At 45.5% G+C, this 23769-nt stretch overlaps 2 protein-coding genes across 4 annotated transcripts in view; one reads left to right on the top strand and one right to left on the bottom strand.

Moving 5' to 3' along the window:
- Positions 1-16818, top strand: part of LOC130194952 (SRSF protein kinase 2-like) — a 78917-nt gene extending 62099 nt beyond the window's left edge. The window contains 7 exon segments of the mRNA XM_056416180.1: positions 1685-2804; positions 7454-7554; positions 8887-8994; positions 9113-9182; positions 11135-11227; positions 11595-11687; positions 14484-16818. Coding sequence (XP_056272155.1) covers positions 1685-2804; positions 7454-7554; positions 8887-8994; positions 9113-9182; positions 11135-11227; positions 11595-11687; positions 14484-14668 — 1770 coding nt within the window. The 3' untranslated portion in view covers positions 14669-16818.
- A 106-nt stretch (positions 16819-16924) lies between these two features.
- On the bottom strand, positions 16925-22406 carry adck2 (aarF domain containing kinase 2). 3 transcript variants are annotated; one of them, XM_056415865.1, is made up of 10 exons: positions 20897-22405; positions 20624-20770; positions 19927-20055; positions 19193-19288; positions 18815-19093; positions 18546-18674; positions 18175-18228; positions 18084-18097; positions 17984-18026; positions 17686-17768 (listed from the first exon to the last, which is right to left on the bottom strand). In XM_056415865.1, exons 1-8 carry the CDS (start codon positions 21761-21763, stop codon positions 18089-18091), a joined length of 1710 nt encoding a protein of 569 aa, XP_056271840.1. In that variant the 5' UTR covers positions 21764-22405; the 3' UTR covers positions 17686-17768; positions 17984-18026; positions 18084-18088. The 3 variants fall into 3 exon arrangements, with proteins under 3 accessions (XP_056271838.1, XP_056271840.1, XP_056271839.1); XM_056415864.1 differs by having other exon boundaries at positions 18084-18228; positions 20897-22406; XM_056415863.1 differs by lacking the exons at positions 17984-18026; positions 18084-18097 and having other exon boundaries at positions 16925-17768; positions 20897-22402.
- Between the last annotated feature and the right edge of the window lie 1363 nt (positions 22407-23769).

Here is a 23769-nt window from a genome sequence, read left to right as displayed (position 1 = left end):
TGACTGAGTGTGTGTGTGAGTGAGTGACTGATTGAGTGTGTTAATGTGTGATTGTGTGTGTGTGAGTGAGTGTGTGAGTGAGTGAGAGTGAGTAAGTGAGTGAGTGTATGAGTGTGTGAGTGAGTGAGTGTGTTAATGTGTGATTGTGTGAGTGTGTGAGTGAGTGTGAGTGTGAGTTTGAGTGATTGAATGTGTGAATGTGTGATTGTGTGTGTGAGTGAGTAAGTGAGTTAGTGTGAGTGAGTGTATGAGTGTGTGAGTGTGTGTGAGTGAGTGTGAGTGAGTAAGTGAGTGAGTGAGTGTATGAGTGTGTGTGTGAGTGAGTGAGTGATTTAATGTGTGATTGTGTGTGTGTGAGTGAGTGTGTGAGTGAGTGAGAGTGAGTAAGTGAGTGAGTGTATGAGTGTGTGAGTGAGTGAGTGTGTTAATGTGTGAGTGTGTGAGTGTGTTAATGTGTGATTGTGTGAGTGTGAGTGAGTGTGAGTGTGAGTGATTGAATGTGTGAATGTGTGATTGTGTGTGTGAGTGAGTAAGTGAGTGTGTGTGAGTGTGTGTGAGTGAGTGTGTGAGTGAGTAAGTGAGTGAGTGAGTGTATGAGTGTGTGAGTGTGAGTGAGTGATTGAATGTGTTAATGTGTGATTGTGTGTGTGTGAGTGAGTGAGTGTGAGTGAGTGTATGAGTGTGTGAGTGAGTGTGTTAATGTGTGATTTTGTGAGTGTGTGAGTGAGTAAGTGAGTGTATGAGTGTGAGTGAGTGTATGTGTGTGTGTGAGTAAGTGAGTGAGTGAGTGTGTGAGTGTGTGTGAGTAAGTGAGTGAGTGAGTGTATGAGTGTGTGTGTGAGTGAGTGAGTGTATGAGTGTGTGAGTGAGTGTGTGAGTGAGTAAGTGAGTGTATGAGTGTGTGTGAGTGAGTGTGTGAGTGAGTGAGTGTATGAGTGTGTGAGTGTGAGTGAGTGATTGAATGTGTGAATGTGTGATTGTGTGTGTGAGTGAGTAAGTGAGTGAGTGTGAGTGAGTGTATGAGTGTGTGAGTGAGTGTGTGTGAGTGAGTAAGTGAGTGAGTAAGTGAGTGAGTGAGTGAGTGAGTGTGTGAGTAAGTGAGTGAGTAAGTGAGTGAGTGTATGAGTGAGTAAGTGAGTGAGTGAGTGTATGAGTGTGTGAGTGTGAGTGAGTGATTGAATGTGTTAATGTGTGATTGTGTGTGAGTGAGTGAGTGAGTGAGTGAGTGTGTGAGTGAGTGTGTGAGTGAGTGAGTGTGTTAATGTGTGAGTGTGTGTGAGTGAGTAAGTGTATGAGTGTGTGAGTGTGAGTGAGTGATTGAATGTGTTAATGTGTGATTGTGTGTGTGTGTGTGTGAGTGAGTGTGTGAGTGAGTGAGAGTGAGTGAGTGTATGAGTGTGTGAGTGAGTGTATGAGTGTGTGAGTGAGTGTGTGAGTGTGTGAGTGAGTGTGTTAATGTGTGAGTGAGTGTGTGAGTGAGTGTGTGAGTGAGTGAGTAAGTGAGTGTATGAGTGTGTGAGTGAGTGTATGAGTAAGTGAGTGAGTGTGTGAGTGACTGAGTGTGTGTGTGAGTGAGTGACTGATTGAGTGTGTTAATGTGTGATTGTGTGAGTGTGAGTGTGTGAATGAATCGGAGGTGGAGTGGCTCCAAGCGCTCGGCCCACGCCGGTCCCTCTAACTATAGGCGGCTGGGCTGATTCACAAAAAACAACCTGTCTCCCTCCTCCACCTTCTCTCTCTTCCCAATCTGTTTCTCTCGCTCGCCTCCTTCTCTCCGATCTCTTTTCATGCTTTTCTCCTCGCTGCCTGCGTCGCCTTTGATTGCGTTTGTATCTCCTTCCCACTCACTTCCTCTCCTAACCGATGTTGCATCCTCTCTCTCTCCGTGTTAGGCGCGGCGCCTCCCCAGGAGCAGAGCGAGGCTCCCCGCAACGTGGATGATGACCCCGCTGAGGAGGAGGAGGAGGAGGAGGAGGAGGAGTTGCCCACGCCTACCGCTGAAAACGATGGTCCCATTCCTCCCACCACAGACGAAGGGAACGTAGTTCCAACGCAAGCGGAGGTAGAGAACAAGGAGGAGGGGGAGGAGGAGGAGGGATTAAAAGGCGCAGAGGATAAAAAAGAAGAAGAAGCAGAGGAGGAGGAGGAAGAAGAGGAAGAAGAGGAGGAGGAAGAAGAAGAGGAGGAGGAGAAAGACATTGTAAAAGAGGAGAATGAGACAGAGGAGCCAAAGAGTAAAAGCAAAACAGAGAAGGAGGCAGTGGTAAAGAAAGAGGAGTCAAAGGAGCGGGAGGATGAGGAGGACGAGGATGAGGAGAACGAGGAGGAGGATGAGGAAGACGACGACGACGACGACACAACCACGGAGCTCCTCACGGAGACCACGTCTCTGATCAAACCCCAGAACAACAAAAGTAATTCGGCCCAAACCAACGGTCACATTTTGTTGGGGTCCGAGGGGCTGAAGCCGAAACCCCTCAGCCCCGCGCCTCCCTCGCCGACCCCCGAGCTCCTCCTCTGCCCCCTGGTGGACTCGGAGCTCAGCTACACGGACAGAGACCTCTCGCTCAGCTCCGGCTACGAGATGTACAACGGCGACCCGGCCGAGCCGGTGCTGACCAACGGCGGCGGCGACCGCCACCGGGCCGTCGTGCCTCTCTTCCCCGACCTGCCCCTGGATCCGTTGCCGGGAAACCCCATTTCTGTTGGATTGGCAGACATCGGAGCGGGCCGGTCGCCCAACAGCCCCGCCGCTGACCGCAGTCGCACTGTGTCGTCCTCGAGCACGGGAGACGCACCCAGAGGTAAGACCCGAAGGTCACCGTGTGTCCGCCGGTTTACAAACGCGACATTTTTATTTTCACTCGTAAAAGAAATCCACAACGGAGTCCAAGAGTGTTCAATATGTCGGCGAAAATACTTGTGGTGTGTGACGTCCAATCAGTGAACGCGTGATGAATGTACGGAACGTTAGAGTGGATGACATCACAGGTCGACGAAGGATAGGTCTCCTCGACTTCTCCTCACACATTTTCCACAAGAATGTTAAAATGCACTCCCCACGACCCTTAAAGCGACACGAGTGCAGTCCATCGTCTATATTTATATGTTCCTTCGAGTGTTGACGTCTCGTTTAGTTAGCGTTCTACTTTTTTTTAAGTTACGTAAAAGCTTCAGGGCGGTAGGATATTTATCGAAGTATTTCACATTGTTGGACAAAACGTTAAAATGCCATATCTTAAACCTTTATTAACCGCGGACCTAGTTGAGGCATCCAACCAAAAACCCATTTATAAACACTTATTCACGTTGAGAGGAGGGAACTGGAGAACTGGAGTGTTCACTGAGACCAGAAAAGGAGCATAACTGGAAAAGTATACCTTTTTTTTAGCTCGCTTTATTCACCACAAATATATTGTACATCAAAATCCACTCTCTCAGAGATTCTTGAGTATCAAACCAGAGTCTGAGTGTTGCCTCTCAGCTTAATCTCTCTCCTAAAAGACGTGTCTGAGCCAGGAGTCGACGTTGAGTGGATTCTCAAGATTCAAGATTCAAGATGTTTTATTTGTCACATACACACACAGGGTGTGCAGTGAAATGAAAGTGGCAATGCTCAGCAGGAATGTGCAAGGGCAACAAGTACACACTATTTACAAATAAAAAACAACACAATATTTACAGTAAGTGTGTGTGTGTGTGTGTGTGTGCCTAAGAGGGGCAGTTGTGTGGGTCTATGTGGGGGTCCTGGTGAGGTCGGAGTTCACAATCCTGATGGCCTGAGGAAAGAAACTCCGTCTCAGTCTCTCTGTTCTTGCAGCGTGACTACGGGCGCCTGCCTGACCGCAGCAGCTGAAACAGTCTGTTGTTGGGGTGGTGAGGATCCTTCATGATCCTGCCGGCTCTGGTTCTGCACCTCCTGGTGTACAAGTCCTGCAGGGTGGGAGTGTAGTTCCAATAGTGCGCTCAGCGCGCACTACTCTCTGCAGAGCCTTCCTGTCCCGAGCGGAGCAGTTGCCAAACCAGGCTGTGATGCTTCCTGTCAGCTCTACAGCTCCAGAGTAGAAGGACTGAAGGATCCTCTGAAACTTTAAATTTCCTCAGCTGCCTGAGGTGGTAGGCGCTGCCTTGCCTTTCTCACCAGAGTGTCTGTGTTTGTTGACCATGACAGATCCTCGGTGATGTGGACACCCAGGTATTGCTCACCCTCTCCACAGTAGTCCCGTTAATCCCCAGTGGTGAGTACGTCCTCTGTTGTTGTACCTTCCTAAAGTCCACAATCAGCTCCTTAGTTTTGGTGACATTCATGATGAGGCTGTTGTCCCGGCACCAGGTGACAGATCAGCAACTTCCTCCAGGTAGGCCTTCTCGCCGTTGTCGGAGATCAGGCCCACCACCACTGTGTCATCCATAAACTTGATGATGGTGTTGGAGCTGAACCTGGCCACACAGTCATGTGTGTACAGGGAGTACAGTAGGGGCTGAGGACGCAACCCTGGGGATCCTGTGTTCAGGGTGAGGGATTTGGAGGTGTGTCTGCCCACCCTGACCACCTGTGGCCTGGCGGTCAGGAAGTCCAGGATCCAAGCACACAGGGGTGTTCAGTCCCAGCTCAATCAGCTTGCCGGCCAGTCTGGAGGGACTATGGTGTTGAAAGCTGAACTATAATCAATGAACAGTAGTCTCACATAGCCCCCTCTGGCTGTCCAGATGAGAGAGTGTGGTGTGCAGTACCTGGGAGACAGCATCATCCGTGGATCTGTTTGGGCGATAAGCAAACTGCAGCGGGTCCATGGAGGAAGGAGGAAGGCGCAGATGTAGTCCTTTATCAGCCTCTCAAAGCATTTCATGACCACCGAGGTGAGGGCCACGGTCGGTAGTCATTCATACATGCTGGAGAAGCATTCTTGGGCACAGGGACAATAGTGGATCTCTTGAAGCAGGCGGGGACCACGGACTCAGCCAGGAGAGGTTGAATATTGTGGTGAACACTGGAGCTAGCTGGTTAGCACAGGTCTTCAGTACTCGCCCAGATATGCCATCTGGACCTGCAGCTTTCCTGGTGTTCACCCTCAACAGAGCCCTCCTCACACTGTGCTCGGTCACAGAGAGTGTGTGTTCATCCCCAGCGGTAGAACTCACCTCCTCGCTAACAGCTACGATGTTGTTGTGGCCGGCGAGCTAGCGCTGTTGTTGCTAGCCTCAAACCGTGCATAAAATGAGTTCAGGTCGTCCGCTAGGGATGCGTCGGCACTCACCATTGCGGGGTCTGCTCCGGTAGTTTGTGATAGTCCGTAGCCCCTGCCATAGGCGCCTGGTGTCGCGCTGCTCCATCTGTGATTCCACTCTGTCTCGGTACCTCCTCTTGGCTTCCTTCACCGCCCTCCTCAGTCCATAGACCGCTGCCTTGTACTCGTCCATGTTGAAGGATACAAGACCGGAGTTATAGGCAGCATTCACAGCTTCACGGATGGATCTATCAACCCACGGCTTTTGATTAGGAAAGACCCTAACTTTTACCGTGGGGACGATGGTGTCCGTTAGCGTTGCTATGAGGCTCATTGCTACTCGTCACTGGAACTGGATTGGATCATGTCCCAGTCGCGTCCTGTAGCTCAGCCTCTGATTGGTCAGACCACCGCATTACGTTCCTCGTCACTACCGCTTCCAGCGCGATCCTTTGTTTATACTCCGGAAGCAGAAAAATGGCGGCATGGTCTGATTTCCCTAACGGAGGGAGAGAGACAGCCTTATAGCCTCTCTTGAATGGCGTATAGCAGTGGTCCAACGTTCTTTCCCCTCTGGTAGCACACGTAATGTGCTGGTGAAAGTTCGGCATGACTTTTTTTAGGTTTGCCTTGTTAAAGTCCCCAGCCACCACCACAGCCGCGTCGGGATACTTGTTCTGATGCCGACATAACACATCATGTAGGTCCGATAGTGCTACGTCGGTGTCCGCTTGTGGTGGAATGTAGACGGCTGTGGTGATGACCGAGCTGAACTCCCGGGGAAGGTAGAATGGACGGCATGAGATCGTCAGATGTTCCAGGTTCGGCGAGCAGGAACGACACGTACGTTCACGCATGTTGGAATGTATGTGAAACTTCTGCCACATACTAAATCTCACAAAAAATGCTTCAAGGCAGCGGAACGCAGGTGTTGGAGATGTAATAACACACAGACACTTCGTCATAGAAACACACACACACATTCACACACACACACACACACAACTCAGCTCCCTCAGCTCAGAGCAGTGCTTATAGGACTTAGACTACAGCTGTTTTATCCTTATTCCAACTGAGACACTTGAGTGGCACCTCGACTACTGATCCTCACACTGAGACGCATTCAAGTCCTCACACTAAAACTGTAATTTCAGCAACTTTCATTGACTACGTTATATTTTGCATCCTATATCCCGCAATGCAGTTTCGTAGCGGTTCATTCACACCTTCCAACCATTCATAATTCATAATTAGGGTTATGGTATGGTACAGTTAATTAATTAGTATTACATATAAAAAATAACTCATCATTTGAAAAATTGTTTAAGAAACAGAGTATCAGGGCATGTTATTTCATCATGCTTATACATTCATAATAAATTTTTTCGGGAGTTAATTTTTCTTTCATTACCTTTTCATTTTATTTCAAATGCCCTTTATCAAAAGTCTGTTTTTATTTTATAATATTTTTGTATGTGCCAGAAAAGCACTTGAGAAGCAAATAATAATCAATTAAATTAAATTAAACTTATACTAATAATAATGAAATGACACATATTAATAAATACAATGTGAATAATTTCTTTAAAGATTACACAATTTATTGGTAATATGTTTGACTGCATTCATTCATGTAATCACTTGAATGCTAAATTTGTTTTCATTGTATTCTGTCGTATACATCATAGCTGGCCGGGGGAAAATAGGTTGCTCATTATTACATTTTAGTGTTTACAATATCTACCTCTGGCTATTAATGACTCACCACCACCATTACTCATCCACCCAAAGCATTCATTTTTATTATTATTAACTTCGACTCTATGGTCACTTCTAGGATCACATCACTGGAGCTTTCTTTATTTTATATCAATTATCTGATTTATTTGGTAATAATAATTTAGGATTGGAATATATAAGCATTTTTGCTTCTACCGATACCTTTTCAGTCTTTTTGTTTTGTATATTCTATAGAATAATATTGTATTGTATTACATTGATAGACTGAATGAATAAAATACACAACAACAACATCACTGGAGCTTAATAAGCACTACGCCAGGCAACAACACTGTAAATAGGTCATCAGGAGTTATGGTGGGATTCCTTTTGAGCCCCTGGTCTATATTATAAATGTATATTATGACATCACAGTGTGTCGACTCTTCTCATCTCTCCTTCCTGTTTGTGTTAACTCCGTTCTCTCCCACTCCATCCCCTCCCAGTCAGGGCCAGAGCCGCAGATCTCCTGATCAACCCACTCGACCCGCGCAACTCCGAGACTATTCGAGTTAAAATCGCTGATCTTGGGAATGCCTGCTGGGTGGTAAGACACATCATTGATTTGACAAGGCTTTTTACGTGCAGCAGCTTAGGGTCAAAAGGTCATCCACATTCAAACTGCACAATATGTAGCTCGATTTAGGGATGATGTACGGCAGTTAGCATCGCACTGGTTCCCTTGACAAGAAGCCAATGGGATTTATAAAATAATCTCTGTGGGAAACACACATTCTAAAGATAATCTTCACAAATGAACAACAATTATCGGATTATTTTAAGTGTGAATTCAATTGGCGGAAGTGAAAAGCTAACGTTTAGGCTATAAATGAACTGAGTGAGTCTACACAAGAGGCCGTAAAGGCGAACCAGTCGATGTGAAGAATGCCTTTTTAAGGAAAAGCTTCATGAGAGGGGGATTTAATGACGTATTTTATATCGCAGAAATAAACATCGAAATCATTAAGCCTGAATCAAACACAGATCTTATTTCCGTGGTTGATTCTAACCAAAAAAACATTAAAAATCCCATTAACTTATTAAAAGAAGAGGGAAACTCATTTCCAGATGTTAGGACTCATTCCTGCAGAACTCTCTTTGGTTTGAGTAGTTTGGAGAATTATTAACCATTAAAATTACACACCAGGAAGTGGAATCACAGCTCCCTTTTAATTTTCTTATAAACATTTTGATCAACCACAGATCTTCCTCTGGTAATAGAAAACCCTCATAGAATAAATGAGGGCTATATATGGCAACATGAGTGATGACATCATTCATTTAAATTAGGTTTCATTCAGATTCATTTCAGTAATGAGCTCGATGTCAGAGGTTAACAACACACTGGGGGCAAGACAGGTCATTGTTGGTCATGTTTTTTCCTCTCCTCTCCTCTCCTCCTCGTCTCTTCTCTCCTCGTCTCTCCTCCTCTCCTCTCTCCTCTCCTCTACTCGTTTTACCCTCTCCTCTTTCCTCTTCTCTCTTCTCTCTCCTCTCTCTCTCTCCTCTCTATCTCTCCTCCTCTCTCTCTCTCCTCTCTCTCTCCTCTCCTCTCCTCCTCTCCTCTCCTCTCTCCTCTCTCCTCTCCTCTCCTCGTCTCTTCTCTCCTCGTCTCTATCTCTCCTCTTCTCTCTCCTTTCCTCTCCTCTTTTCTCTCCTCTCCTCTCTCCTCTCTCCTCTCCTCTCTCCTCTCTCCTCTCCTCTCCTCTCCTCCTCTCTCTCTCCTCTCTCCTCTCCTCTCTTCTCTCTCCTCTCCTCTTCTCTCTCCTTTCCTCTCCTCTCTCCTCCTCTCTCCTCCTCTCCTTTCCTCTCCTCTCCTCTCATCTCATCTCTCCTCTTCTCTCTCCTCCTCTCCTCTCCTGTCCTCACTTGGATACAGCACAAGCACTTTACAGAGGACATCCAGACGCGACAGTACCGTTCCATTGAAGTCCTGATTGGAGCCGGTTACAGCAACCCTGCAGACATCTGGAGTACTGCCTGCATGGTGAGGACACATAGATATTAACTTTTAAATCACACACACACACACACACACACACACACACACACACACATGTGCAGCGTAGCCTGTGGGACAGTGTGCTGTCCTTGGTCTCTTGCAGGCGTTTGAGCTGGCGACTGGAGATTACTTGTTTGAGCCCCACTCCGGAGAGGACTACTCCCGTGATGAGGGTGAGTATTTAGATCTTTATGACGGAAACAAAACTTTAATGTCCAAATATAGAAACAGAAAACTTCTCATGTGAAAGTATTCCACAGCGGAATCAGGGCTGAATGTTATATCTCAGCACTGTAGACTTCATCTGCAATATTTTTCTAGATTCTAGACTTGAAGATTAAAAAAAGAGCTTTTGGTAAAGGGAAAGCTTTTTTATGTAGCACATTAATACAAAAGCAGACTATCTTAATTATCTTATCTGATTTAATTAAAACATTCAATTGGTTTCATGTATTTTCCTATGAAAATGTATGTATGTGCGTTATTTAAAGTTGAATTTACAGACTATCCCCATTGTTCAGATGCAGTCACAGCTTCAAATGGAACGCTATGCCACACTATTACATTCACGGTTATCCTATTGTGTACTTTACTTATCAATGTGTGAGTTTAAGGCGCAGACAGGAGCAGTCTGTCACTTTCAGTATGAATAAATACATAAATCGTCTCATATTTCATAATAATATTAATATAGTCAGCGTGTAATATCATAAACAGCGAAACAGTGATATTTTCAGAGACTGTTATCATACCATAAAAATCACACACTGTTACAAAGCTACTTTTATTAATTAAGTTTGAAAACACGCGAGCAGTGTAGACACTGATGACATAAACTGAGTACACATTTTACTCTTAAACTCCAACATTTGACATACACTACCGTTCAAAAGTTTGGGGTCACCCAGACAATTTAGTGTCTTCCATGAAAAATCACACTTTTATTCATCAAATGAATATAAAATGTAGTCAAGACATTGACAAGGTTAGAAATAATGATTAATATTTGAAGTATTAATTTTGTTCTTCAAACTTCAAGCTCAAAGGAAGGCCAGTTGTATAGCTTATATCACCAGCATAACTGTTTTCAGCTGTGCTAACATAATTGCACAAGGGTTTTCTAATCAGATATTAGTCTTCTAAGGCGATTAGCAAACACAATGTACCATTAGAACACTGGAGTGATAGTTGATGGAAATGGGCCTCTATACACCTCTGGAGATATTTCATTAGAAACCAGACGTTTCCACCTAGAATAGTCATTTACCACATTAACAATGTATAGAGTGTATTTTTGATTAATGTTATCTTTATTGAAAAAACAGTGCTTTTCTTTGAAAAATAAAGACATTTCTAAGTGACCCCAAACTTTTGAACGGTAGTGTAGTTGATTGTTCAGTATGATGAGATTTAAGCCTGCCATCTTTAAAAAAGAGGGGCTATTGTTTCTAACTATGCATCTAAGCAATGGACAACAACTGTGATGGATGAATACCAGTTGTATTGTACATTTATTTTAAAAAAAGGCCACATTGAGCTTAGTTTAAACAATAGCCACGCCCCTCCCCACATCCCCCTATCCACTGTCAACTGTAAATCCTGTCCTTTTTTATTCTGCTGCTCTGCCTCCACTCATCTTCGCCCCCCCCAGCTCACACAACTCCCGTCTCCTCATCGTGTCGTTTTCCTGATTGCATGTGACACGCGGCCTCACGGTGCTTGTGTTCGCTGGTTCGCGGCGTCCCGATTCGCACCTTCTGATCTCGGCCCGTCGAGGCCGGCTCAATCAACTCTCGATCTGAATGCATGTGACTTTTTTTATTCCAAGACTGACCACTTCATTGTGTCACCTCTGCTGTGGAGGCACAGCTCACTAACACAGGGTTCTCTCCTCTGCCGTCTTTTGACCGTCTCTTTTTATTCCTCCCCGACCCTGTGCTCTCTTCCACCTGTCCCTGTTTTTATTTTTCCTATACCCACAATCCCACCCTCCACCTCTTTACAATTTATTTTACTTTCATCTCTCCCGTTGTTTCATTTAAGTTTCCTCTTCCTCCCTTTGCCCTTCTCTCTTTTCTCCCCTCATTCGCCCCCTCTCCTCCCTCCCTCCCTCTCTCCTCCATAGACCATATAGCCCACATCATAGAGCTGCTGGGCTGTATTCCGAGGCACTTTGCGCTCTCCGGAAAATATTCACGGGAGTTCTTCAACCGAAGAGGTAGCGCTGGCCAGAGACCTGGTGGGACTGACACACACACGCACACACACGCACACACACACACACACACACACACAGAGAGATGTCTAAAATGGACAGACTTGGACACCAGAGAACGGCCGCCATATAAACTTCAGAGGTTCACGTTTTGCTTTTTTGGCAATAATCGGATGCATTAATAGAAATGACTGAAAAAGCGTGAGACTCAAATCCTCACCACTTCAAGGTGTTAAAGTAGCAGCGTGTCCATGTGCAGTGTGTGTGACGGTCCCACGCAGCCGGCCGTGTTGTGTGTGTGTGTGTGTGTGTGCATGCTGTAATGATGAACCGTGCCTGTTCCCTCTGTGATGTATGTGGTGGTGGGCAGACCACATCGCTCTGATCACGGAGCTCCTCGGGAAGGTCCCGCGCAAAGTGTTCGCTGCCGGGAAGTACAGCCGAGAGTTTTTCTCCAAGAAAGGTAAACGACGCGGTGGCTGGCGAGGTAGCGAGAGGAGGAGCTCTTGAGGTCAAGAACCGTTTGTATTAGGAGTTGTAGAAGAGGATACGTCGTCAATAGCAGCAGAAATGAGTGATTCGTCGGAGTAATTATTGTAGTTTAGTGATTTTTATTGGTAATGTAGCATCGTGATTTGATCACATTGCATTTGAGTTCCAGGCCTTCAGGTTAAGCGTCCTCGTTTGGTCTCCCGTAAGACAACATGTCTTTTTCAAATATTTCAATTGAAATAAAATAAAAAATGTAAATATATTTTTTTATGTTGACAAAATAGAAACAGTATAAAAATAAAAAAAACTTAATATTTTGATAATGAGATAAAGTTGAACATAACTTTATCTCCATCAAACTATCTCTATAGAATGGCCAAATTATTGAATTATTTTTCTAAATAATCAGAAGATACATTATCTTAATATGGATTTCAGAATAACAACAAAATATATTCAGATATTTTGCAGTTGAATTTTGTGAAGGAAAACAAAATCAAGTCCAACTAGTTGAGTTATTGAGTTATTTTTCAAAATAATCAGAAAATACATTATTTTAATATGGATTTCAGAATAACATCAAAAGATATTCAGATATTTTGCAGTTGAATTTTGTGAAGGAAAAAAAAATCAAGTCCAACTAGTTGAGTTATTGAGTTATTTTTCAAAATAGTCAGAAAATACATTAACTTAATATGGATTTCAGAATAACAACAAAAGATATTCAGATATTTTGCAGTTGAATTTTGTGAAGGAAAAAAAAATCAAGTCCAACTAGTTGGTACACACTGTGTATAATCACAGTTAGCATCGATATTTCTTTGGTAAGCAAAAAGCCTTCACACTTTAAAGAATGCAATACAATACCAAAAGCAATATAATAAATACTCTAGTAAAGTCCTACATCCAGCCGGGCGTCACACCTCTTTGCGATGCTGCTCGTCTTTGAGCCCGGTAAGTGTGTGGATCGGTGTTCGGTACCGCTGGTAACCCCGTGCACTCTCTCCTCCTTCCCTTTCTGCTCATATATTCTTCATAATGTTCCATGAGGCCTGAATATTCTGCCTTTGATGTCGTCTCAATCTGGGGGTCTGAGCCTGCGCTCGATGCCTCGATGTTCTCCCTTTCATCCCGCGGCGCTCCGTCTCTCCGGGCTCCGGCGGTGCGATCCGGCGCCCTCGTGACCTCGTTTTCCTTCGCGCACACTGATCTGGATTTACCTTGGGTGAATTAGATACATGGATTAGAGACAAAACAATTGAAACGTACAAAGTCTTTTAAGAAAAGAGTGAACATACAGTAATAAAAACAACGCGTCGACACTGAGCCTGGATCCATTCAGTGATGGTTTCCTTTCCCCCAGTTCTCCAATCAGTGGAAAGGAAGGAGAGGTTGCCATGGCAGCCGTGGTTTAAACTGGGCCCTCCATCATTATGCATCCTCTACGTCAGTCTTGTGCTCCCAGCCAATCATTTTCCTCCGCTCTTTCGTGATGAACACCTTCCTCTCACAACCAAAAACGTATCTGTTCATCTCTACGGGAATCTAGCCATGCAGATAGTTTTGTTTGTGTACAAAACGTTGACAAATTATTCAACATCTTTTCTCTTCAAAACGTGGTCCAGGTGACTCTAGATTAGGGGTTGCCGGATTGATTCCTAAAGTTAAAACACGACTGAAAAAGGGCATGCTTGGAGAATTGGTACCAATCGGTACCAATGATAGTACATTAGCGGGTTTGAATAAATATTTTAATTTATTTAAATATAATTTAATTTCTGGATGCAACCACCTGGGTGGAGGCTGAAATTTCAGAGATGGATATCTTAAGCGATTTGCAAAATTAAAACAATCTGCATGAGTAGATATGACGAGAGTCTAAATAATAATACTGGTGTTATTCTATATTTGTCTAATTTTAACAAATACCACGGTAAAAACAAAACCAACAATTCGTGAGTCGGCCTCTCGGTACTTCCTGACGTTCCTGCTCCTTCTGTGGAACTCAGACATAACTCCACGTGTTCCTACTGATGATGTCAATATAAAATAAATGGCTCACAAACACGTGGCACAAGGCCCTGTAGTTTTCTAAAACAGCTGTTAATTTATTGGGGACTATTCAGCTGTGTATTAATACACATTTGGTGGACTATTGACACATGAAAAGCCACAGTGGCCAAGTTCATCATCATGAAGGAACATGTCAGCGAGCACAACGACGTGCTTTAAATAGATCTCCATAGCACTAAAGAATACGCAATATCATTATTTGGCTACTCGCAGGATCAATTAATTGTCGGTTTTGTTAGTTTTCTATTGAAAATATCACCAGTCTTATTGCATGTTTTTCAAATTTGGGTGAACCTACCGTCGAAACCACAGGTGTCAAACACAAGACCCGCGGGCCGAATGCGGCCCAGCACGTCATTTTATGCGGCCCCTGGCGGCTCGAAAGACATACGATCACCTTTGTATCCTGTGCTTTTATTTTGAAGGTTACAAATAAAATGGATTTTTGTTATAATATGAGAGAAATGTACAATAGTTCTACTCTCGAATAAACAACAATCAAATGCAAAGACAGTTATTGAACAATATGTTTTGGGAGTAGTTTATACCCTGCTTCAGTTACACCGGCCCTTTAAGAGGCGGCCACGATGCTGATGTGGCCCACAATGAGTTTGACACCCCTGGTCTAAACTAAGCCCCCCCCCCCCCTCATCCTCCTGCCGTCATTGACTCTGACCCTTACCGCCCCCTGCAGGTGAGCTTCGGCACATCACCAAGCTGAAGCCGTGGTCGCTGTTCGACGTGCTGGTGGAGAAGTACGGCTGGGCGCACGAAGACGCCGGCCACTTCACGCACTTCCTTCTGCCCATGCTGGAGATGGTGCCCGAGAAGAGGGCCTCGGCGGGCGAATGCCTCAACCACCCGTGGCTCAACTCGTAGCCACAAGTTAGCCCCGACATCATCACCATCAACAGCACGGAGAGAAGCTGGAGGCAAACAGTCAAGAGTAGACGATGACGATGATGTAATCTTTCCTTATCCCTCGCATCCATCACATGCTTATCTGAGTCGGCTTCGAGTCCCACGCGAGGCCCTCCGTCTTTTCCCATAAGGAATGTAAAGACACGCGTACGGAGATAACGCCACGGAGTCGCCGTGTCTTTCCAAAACATCTCCCACAAGAGATCATTGGAAGGGTAAAAAAAAAAATGAAAGAAGGGGGAAAAAAAGAGGGAGAAGTCAGAGAGAGACGCATTTTCTTGGGCCGTCAAGATGTCCCGTCCCCCCCCCCTGGAATGCTCCATTTTACCGCGTTTGGATCCAGTCGTGGACCACTGACAGCTGCTGATCTTTTCAACGAGGAGCTCCATCTGCCGTGACCTTTACATCGCCAGGGCCTCAAAGACAGACACGTTTGTGTGTGTGTGTGTGTGTTTTAAGAGAGGTAACGAGCGCACGTGCTCAAGATCTGCCGACGTAGACCCTCTCCTCTCCTCTCTCTCCAGCCCCGTCGCCCCTCCCTGCCTCCCTCACCCTGCTATGGAAGAGATGCATCCACATCGGACTAAAAGTTTACACCCTGATTTCTTCCAAAAATCCAATCCCCCCCCCCCCAAATAAACCTCCTCACTGTTCTGGTCCTCAACGAGCTGCCTGCTCCTGCTGGGCCACCTCAAGAGAACTGGAGGGCAGCCAGTCCTCCAGGGGGCGCCACGCTGACCGCTGCCACTCTGACAAAAGACAGACGGGAAAAAAGTGCGGGATGAGCAAAAATAAAAATACAATCAATTTAACACGAAAGAGGAACACTTGGTCTTTAAAAGGACTATTTTTCAAAATGCATGAGACTGATGGATCAGCATGAACGGAGACGACAAGCGGACGATGGGCGTGTTATTTTTATTTTCCCGTTTCATCACCTCTCTTGTGCGTTAGGATATGCCGGTGCCCCCTCTGAGGAAGGGAACTACAACCGTTTGCAATCCTAAATCTTGATCCTTTGACATTATTCCTGACTTTTATTCCACGGGAACAAGTCTTTTTTCTTCTTTTTTTCTCTTTCTTGTGGCACGTTTACCTGATCAGTACTATTCCCCCTCTTCCCCCCCCCACCCACATCCAATAGAGGAGCCCTTTGACCCCTGAGCTACTCCAGGAAGAAAAAAAGGGGACGGTCTCACATGGAGGTTGCACTTGTCTTTGTCGATGTCCTTCAGGGATTTGAAACCTTTGTACATAGAACTGAGATGTTGCAACGCAGAGAAGTGACCGTGGACAAAGTTTCAACATACAAGCATCATTCCAAAAAAAGAAGAAGAAAAAAAACAGAGGTTGTTGGAGTATGTTTACTTCCTCTAATACAGTGGGGGTAGAGGGGTGGGGCGCCATAGCTCTGACCCCGCAGGAAGTGTTCAGACTGAACTGTGCCCCCTGGTGGCTGAGTGAGGGTACTGCGGAGCCACACACTGCTGCCGCTCTCGGTGACAACGCGACGAGACGTTCCACTATATCTCTCCACTTAATCTCTCTCTCACACACACACACACACACACAAACTTGCATCATCACAATTAGTCAAGTTGCCTATTTTTCGCAATAAATGAAAAAAGATGACTATAAGTAAATGGTGAGATATTTTTAAAAGCTATTTAATTCATTAAAAAAAGAAGAAAAGATGAAAAAAAACAAGAAAACAACTTTTCTCTGGTTGTTGTGACCGTGACAGAATCTCTTCTTATACTGAGGTGATTGTGTTTTGTCTTTTAGAGATGTTTTTATTTCTTTTGTCATCATTATTATTATTATTACATTGAAATTTGTTCTTTCTTTTTTTTTTACACAGTTGTCACCTGTCCCCTCCCTCCTTACTTGAACAGTGCTGCCGTCTCGGCTCTTGATGGCGATACAAAATAAGAAAAAAAAATCTACAGTTTTGCAATAAAGGGAATGTGATGAGTTTATTTAGCACCCAAACCTCCTGATCTCACTCGTTCGTCCATGCCGACTGTTCTTCCTGATGACATTGACAGAATGGCGTCTCTTGTCTGTGTTTTTCATTGACAGATTTAATAAAATTGTAAATTAATGGATCCCGTCGTGAATTTTATGCTTCATCAGCCAAACCATACCAAGAAGGTGAGAAAACCTACAACCGGTTACCAACGGCAACAAAAGAAAGAAAAGATTGTCACACTCTTTTTGAAAATATGCCACGTGTTTCCACTATTTTAATGGAAGGTTAAAAGACATTGGGTCAGTTGCGAGTTCAATTAGACTTCACATGGTCAATGTCACAGTACATTGTGAGACACACTCGAGCAAATACGGCCTATTAGACAACATCTCAGATCCAATAAAAGATGGGGTGATAAAAGACATCCTGAATCAATATTGGTCATTAAAAAGTCAAACAAATGCCTCAAGAGCATCAAGTATGTTCTTTTATATCACTACAAATGCTCTCTGATGCAACCTGTGTGTGTCTGCTAATGAGGCCATTAGAACTGGATCAAAAAAAGTAAAGCCCGCAGTCGCTCGTTCATTAGTGTCGGTTAGAAATGCCTATTTTTTAAGTGGTTAAAATGTTACTGCTAAAAATTAGATAAATAAAACTCACGAGTAGCAGTGATGAAAGTGTGAAACTGAATGAGGTCGCTCACTGCGAAAATGTAGTGTGATGAGACGGTGACCATGTGACCCCCAGTGGAATCTCGTGCGCATGAAGACAACCCGTCATCATCATCATCTTCGCATTAGGAGGATACACAAGTCCAGTGGACTTCACTGTGTGTATACAGTATATACAGCTTAGTACTGTGTACTTCAGGTGTGTGTGTGTGTGTGGTTCACTGTGCTTGAGCTCTGTCTGTGTGTGTGTGTGTGTGTGTGTACGCGTCTGTCAGAGCAGTGAAGCGCCGTTCTTCAGCAACAGCGGTTTGACCAAATCCAGGATGTCCAGCTGAGGATCCAGTGACCTGCCGAGACCCTCCAGCACCATGATGGCGAACACGATGGAGGCAAAATTACTCTCCAGCTTCACCTAGGAACACAAAACGACAACGATGAACATCACGCGGCAACAGAGTTACCACATCATTGTTTCTGTGGCTTTTAGGGTTTTTTTATGCAATTTTATCCATTTGGTAGTCAAAAAGGGGGGAGGGGGATGATTATTCAGTCATCAGTTCAGCCAAAACAATCAAGAGTTTAATAAATGAAATACGTAACTTATAAGTAACACATTCCCATGCTCACATTCTCAGGTGGTTCACCTCGAATGCCTTCTGTTGCTGAAGCTGCTACTCATTAACCTTTGACCTCAGGCAAGACCTCCGATACTACAGTTCTTCAAGCTAAAACTCAAAAGTACTGCAAGAATAAACGTGACGCTGAAAAGTTAGATAGTGTTTGTTCAGCGTGACCTTTGGAGCCGCCTGATATTTCACCTTGTGTTTGATGAGTAGACCAAAGACTTTGGAGAGCAATTCACCCACTCGGAACTATAAACAACAACAACAACAAACATGTTACTGGTAATCACTCTTTTATTTCATTACGTCGCCGACCGCCATGGACGGACCCGTATCTATTAACTCTGAATACGTTACATCACCAGAAAGTGTTCTGGTGAGAATGGATGGGCTTTTGCAAAAGCAAAATGAACCGCTAACAGATTGAGAATTACTCACTAATTAGCAGGAGTGTGGCTGTATTCAATTTATTTTTCTAATATTCCAACATAACAATATAATGAATGAACATATAATCAATCGTGGCCATCATCCTGCATCAGAAAGGCAAACTCGGAGGTCGGTACCTTCCCCAGAGCGAGGGTGTTGCCGAGGGCGCGGTCCACCAGCTGGGACATCTCCTTCTTGAACTGCGGCACGTCGCGGCACTCGTTGGCGCGGGCGTGGTTCAGCAGCAGCTCCGCCACTCGGTCGCCCTGAAGAGAGGAAATCAAACGAAACCGTGGAGGTTTTCTTTGACTCACACATTACGTTGCTTTCTTGTTTTTTGTAGTTGTTGTTATATATTTTTTTGTAAGTCTTTGCTGTGGACCAGATTCAAAATGCGATCCCTCACCTGATGCAGCACCACAGCCGTGAACACGGCCCGGAGGTTGGCGAGATCGTAGTCGCTGAGCTGGGTCACGATGCCGGCGTCCAACAGCACCAACTGGAGAGGACACCTGTCCGGCCTGAAGCTGACCACCACCGTGTCCCACAGGTCGGTGAGGGTGGTCTTACCGGGGGCCTCCCCCGATGCACCGGCACCGTCGGAGGAGCCGGAAAGAGGTCCCCAACAGTGGACCAGAATGTTCCCGGGGTGGAGATCTCCGTGGACAAAGTTGTCCACAAACACCTGGAATGCAGACGTATCGATGGGGACAAACCACGGATGATTATAATCTGACCTATGCACGTTGTGAAACAGCAATGGCATCGACCAATCGTATCTCACCATCTTCAGCATGGTCTCCATCCCCATCCGGGCTATTTTCTGCTTCACCTCCAGAGGAATCTCGGGGCTCAGGAAGTTGGATACGGGCACGCTCTCCTGGAGGAGAAGGTTGCATGTGAACTGAACGTCTCATGGACACAAGATTATCACACATTGCCTGGAAATCACAGACATTGTGTCACATAGGCGGAGTGTGTTAAAGATGACAACAGTTGCCTTCGCATTGAAAATGCGGAAGGTTATGTTTTGATCGCCGTGTATTTATTTATTTATTTGTATGCGTGTTCCTCACATTAAAAAAAAGTTTTAAACCGAATCACATGAAATTTGGTGGGATGATTGGTTATTATCCGGGGACCATTTGATGAGATTTTGGGATCGATCGGGTCAAGGTCATGAAAAGGTCAAAATATTCTTGAATCGCATGAAATTTGGTGGGATGATTGGTTATTATCCGGGGACCATTTGATTAGATTTTGGGATCAATCGGGTCAAAGGTCAAGGTCATGAAAAGGTCAAAATCTTCTTTTTACCATAGCACGGTCAATTTCTATCCAATTGGCAACTAATGCCAACATGTTCATAATTCAATGCCCAATCTTGTGATATGCGAAGGTATGCGCTCTACCGAGTGCCCATTCTAGTTCATAACTGTGCGTTTGGCATTCTGATGTGTGCGACTTGCTGGTAAGAGACATTTGGAGCTCAGTCATTTGAAATCCTTGTGTACTCACCTCAAACGTTTCCACTAAAATGGCCCTGGTGACGAATGGTCGTAAAGGGGTCGGGAACTTGACATGGTCCACATTGCGGAAGTTTTCCTGGAAGCGCTCGATGTTCCTGGCCTCGAAACGGAGATCGATCTGAAACAAAACTTTAGTTTTCATGCTGGATGCGGAAGCAACTTAATTATGTGTTTTCTCTGAACACTCTAGGCCAGGGGTCAGGAACCTCTGGCTCGCGAGCCATATTTGGCTCTTCCGGTGACGGCATATGGCTCCCAGACAATTTTGAGTTAAAAAAAAAAAATCTCCGCCCGCCCCCCTGTAATTTTCCTCTATCGCGCCAGATGACAGCAGAAGTAATTTAAGGTCCTTTTCCTAAAGACGTCTTTGTTCTTCTATTAAACTAAACGTCTGTTATTGATCGTCTCTACAGCAGCACGTCATTCTGTCTCGACGTGTCGCGTTAACACTTCTCGGCTCGCCGTCTCGCGCGCCACAGAGCTCCGATGCCGGCGTGTGCGCCCCCTCCCCCCCCGTAGCATCATGCAGCACCAGAAGTCTCATTAAAAGCAAGACATATTTAATTTATTATACGTTAAAAATACTATATGGCTCTCAATGAAATATATTTAGAAATATATGGCTCTCCCAGTCAAAAAGGTTCCTGACCCCTGCTCTAGGGGGGGGGGGGGGGGGGTATTCCCACCTGTTTGATCATGAGCTTCTCGAACTCCTCCACGACCTCGCACAGACTGAGCCACTTGAGTCCGGGCAGGCATTGCAGGAGCCAGCTCCCCGCTTTCATCAGCGTGATGTCGATTTCCACCTGCTTCCTGATGCCTGGATGGATCACCTGTCACACATTAACACACACACACACACACACACACACATTAACATTCAATGAAAAAAATGTATGACGCGAAGGGTTTCCCCGAGGGGATCGATTCAGTCCACCAACATGGCCGAGGATCCTCACCTTGATAGCCACCGGTATCAGCCGCTCCTTCTCGGCGCTGCTCAGCCCTTCTGGATGACTTCTCTCCCCAAAGTCCTCCTCCTCCTCGCTCCCCCTCCAGAGCTGCCAGAGGGATCTGGCCACCCCTCCCAGACCGGGGATCTCCCAGGCTTCCAGCAAGTCTTCCTTCTCCATCTCCTCCACCAGAGACCGGAAGGCCGGGTCCTCCACCTGGTCCGCCTTGGCCCAGCCTCTGTACACCTGTGCCACGCACCCCGAACCCACCGGCTCTTTGCTCTCGAACATCAAAACCCTCCTCCAGCCGTCCCCGAAAGCCCCGCGGAGACACCGCTTGGTGTGGGCCCAGGAGTGCGGGCGCACCCTCGCGTGGAGGGTGGAGAAGCGCTCGCAGAAGTCCAGAGAGAAGATGTCCCGCCTGGTGCTGGCCCACTGACCCAGCTTGATGAAAGTGGGACCAGATCTCGCAGTCACCCACAGCAGGGCGTCCAGCCAGAGGGAGGCCCAGCGCGTGGACACCAGGGCCAGGGGGCACAGCAGGAGCAGGGGGCCGAACTTGAGGAGCAGCACCAATGCGCGAAGGCCGAGGCGGAGGAGAAACACAACGCGGTGCACCTGGACTTTGGCGAGAGACTTCTTGTCCGCGGGGTGACGCGCGGGGAGAGTCGCCTCCTGGCACGTGGCTGCGGCCCAGGACGACGCAGTGACTGCACCCCAACACAGCAGCGTGACCTTGGGGATGTGGGTTAAAATCCTCCCTCTTCGAAGGAAACATGGCCTGGAGCTGTGCACGAGTCTGGGAAAGGAACCCGCTCTCTGGATGGCGCGCCTCAGGTTGAGGAGGGCTGCTCTCGCTCCGACGGCGGCCATCGTGTCAAACGGCTGTTAGCGCAGTCCAGGAGGAGACTTTGTCCATGTGGCCGTCGTGTTTTTACGAAACACCCTTTCGCAAAATAGAAGTTAATAAATTACTCGAGCTTACATGTCAACATTCACGAGGAAGGGTAAATAGAGAAGCGACCTGGATTAAAGCTATAATAAACTAGCTACAACGATATGTATGTATCTACTACTGGTTTTAATGACGACCAGTAGTAGTTATTATCACTTTCCAGTACACGGGAGGGAAATGGGTCGCTTCTTGCCCCACGAGTGAGGCATGTTCATGGTTCAGGTGACGTTCCTGTACCAGTCCAAGGGAAATGAAAACAGCATTGGGGTCGCTTTACTTCCGGGTATGACGCGTGCCGACGAGACCACGTGGCTCCTTCTTAAAGGAGCGCGGTCACCGGAAGCAATGTAAACAATAGTCGTGTTTTGTGTCTTTAATGGAAAACTGAGTTTAACAGAGTTATGTTTTTGAATCTTTTTCAGAGGATGAATCTTAATTGTTTGGTGAACTGACCTTTCATCTACCAGTCGTTTGTATTGAGCAAATATTCAAAGATACAATTGCAACAAAGGGGCCATGCAGTCTTGTTAAGAGGATAATAACAATAAAAGATGACAATTGTGAGAATAAAATACAAATAGTGTCACAGACTAAATGCAAATTTAAATAAATGGGTGTTAAGTGCTGTTTTGAAAGTGGCGACTGAAGGGGAACGTCTGAGGTGATGTGTGAGAGATATACTGAATACACCCATCATGTCAAACTAAAGATCTGATCGGTTGAAACGTATGACAATAAACGATAATGTCCCCATGTACTTGAATCTGCAAAGTAAGGCCCCAGGACTCTGTTCTTACATCGAGGTGAAATCTGATTGGCTGGAAGCAGAGCAACAGAGGAGGACATGAAACTGTACGATGAGGAAATAAACTAATAGGGAAAAATAATGCAAAATAGGTGCAGTAGATGCACGTTAAAAAAAAATGGTGTTATAGTTTTTTCTCCACATTGTCTGACAGCTATGGATACTTTTCAGGAAACTATTTTTCTATTATGTGTTGAATCAATTTACCGCCACTAGAGGCCGCTGTAGTGATGACGTCACTTTAGGAAGAGTCAAGAGTCCTATGCGCGCTTCTCTTCCTCGCCGGGTGCGGTGGCGCGCGCCTGTAATCCAAGTTACTGGGAGGCTGAGGCTGGCGGAGCGCTTGAGCTCAGGAGTTCTGAGCTGCAGTGCACTATGCCGATCGGGTGTCCGCACTAAGTTCGGTATCGATATGGTGCTCCTGGGGGAGCCCGGGATTACCAGGTCGTCTAAGGAGGGGTGCACCGGTCCAGGCCGGAAACGGAGCAGGTCAAAGCCCCCGTGCCGCTCAGTAGTGGGATCGCGCCTGTGAATAGACGCTGGAGTGCAGCCTGAGTAATACAGCGGGACCCAGTCTCTTTTTACTCTTTTTACTCTTTTTTAAACTAGCTGTGCTTACAAATACACGTAAACATTAGATATGTACGCCACATAGCAGCTTTATCGGCGTTTCTTTATCTTCTTATTCACATGAAAAGCCTCACACACCAGCTCTCCTGAGTGTCATACACTGCCTCCTCCTGGAGAACACCTGCAACTACATCAACCACACTTACACTATTTGTGTGTGATTTCCTACCTATTTTGAGTTAAATTAACATCTTACAATTGAAACATTTTGAAAATTATTTTAATTTTTTAATTTTACAGCATATAAAGGATACACGGGACTATTTTCGTGCGAAAAGACACAAATATAGAAGTTAAACTTACAAATTATATCCGTAGAGTGATCTTAAACCAATAATACATTCAACTTGATTATTAAACTAAATCATTTATCCATCTGAATTGTTTTGCTTGTTAGACGAGATATATTTATTTTAATTGGGATTACCTCAACTAACTTTGTTCATCATTCTTTACTGTTCTTCATTTTTTATTTTTAGCTGTGATATT

Source organism: Pseudoliparis swirei, chromosome 6 (assembly GCF_029220125.1).
Source record: "Pseudoliparis swirei isolate HS2019 ecotype Mariana Trench chromosome 6, NWPU_hadal_v1, whole genome shotgun sequence".
Lineage (NCBI taxonomy): Eukaryota > Metazoa > Chordata > Actinopteri > Perciformes > Liparidae > Pseudoliparis > Pseudoliparis swirei.
The sequence above is the reverse complement of the archived record's forward strand: the minus strand, read 5'-3'. Positions and strand labels throughout refer to the sequence as shown.

What these genes read in the sequence shown, in the direction of transcription:
- adck2 (XM_056415863.1), bottom strand. Translation starts at nt 21,763, where the DNA reads ATGGCCGCCGTCGGAGCGAGAGCAGCCCTCCTCAACCTGAGGCGCGCC. An exon ending in TGATACCGGTGGCTATCAAG is followed by an intron (nt 20,771 to 20,896) that starts GTGAGGATCCTC and finishes AATGTGTGACAG; the next exon opens with GTGATCCATCCAGGCATCAG. An exon ending in GTCTACTCATCAAACACAAG is followed by an intron (nt 17,769 to 18,174) that starts GTGAAATATCAG and finishes TTGTGTTCCTAG; the next exon opens with GTGAAGCTGGAGAGTAATTT.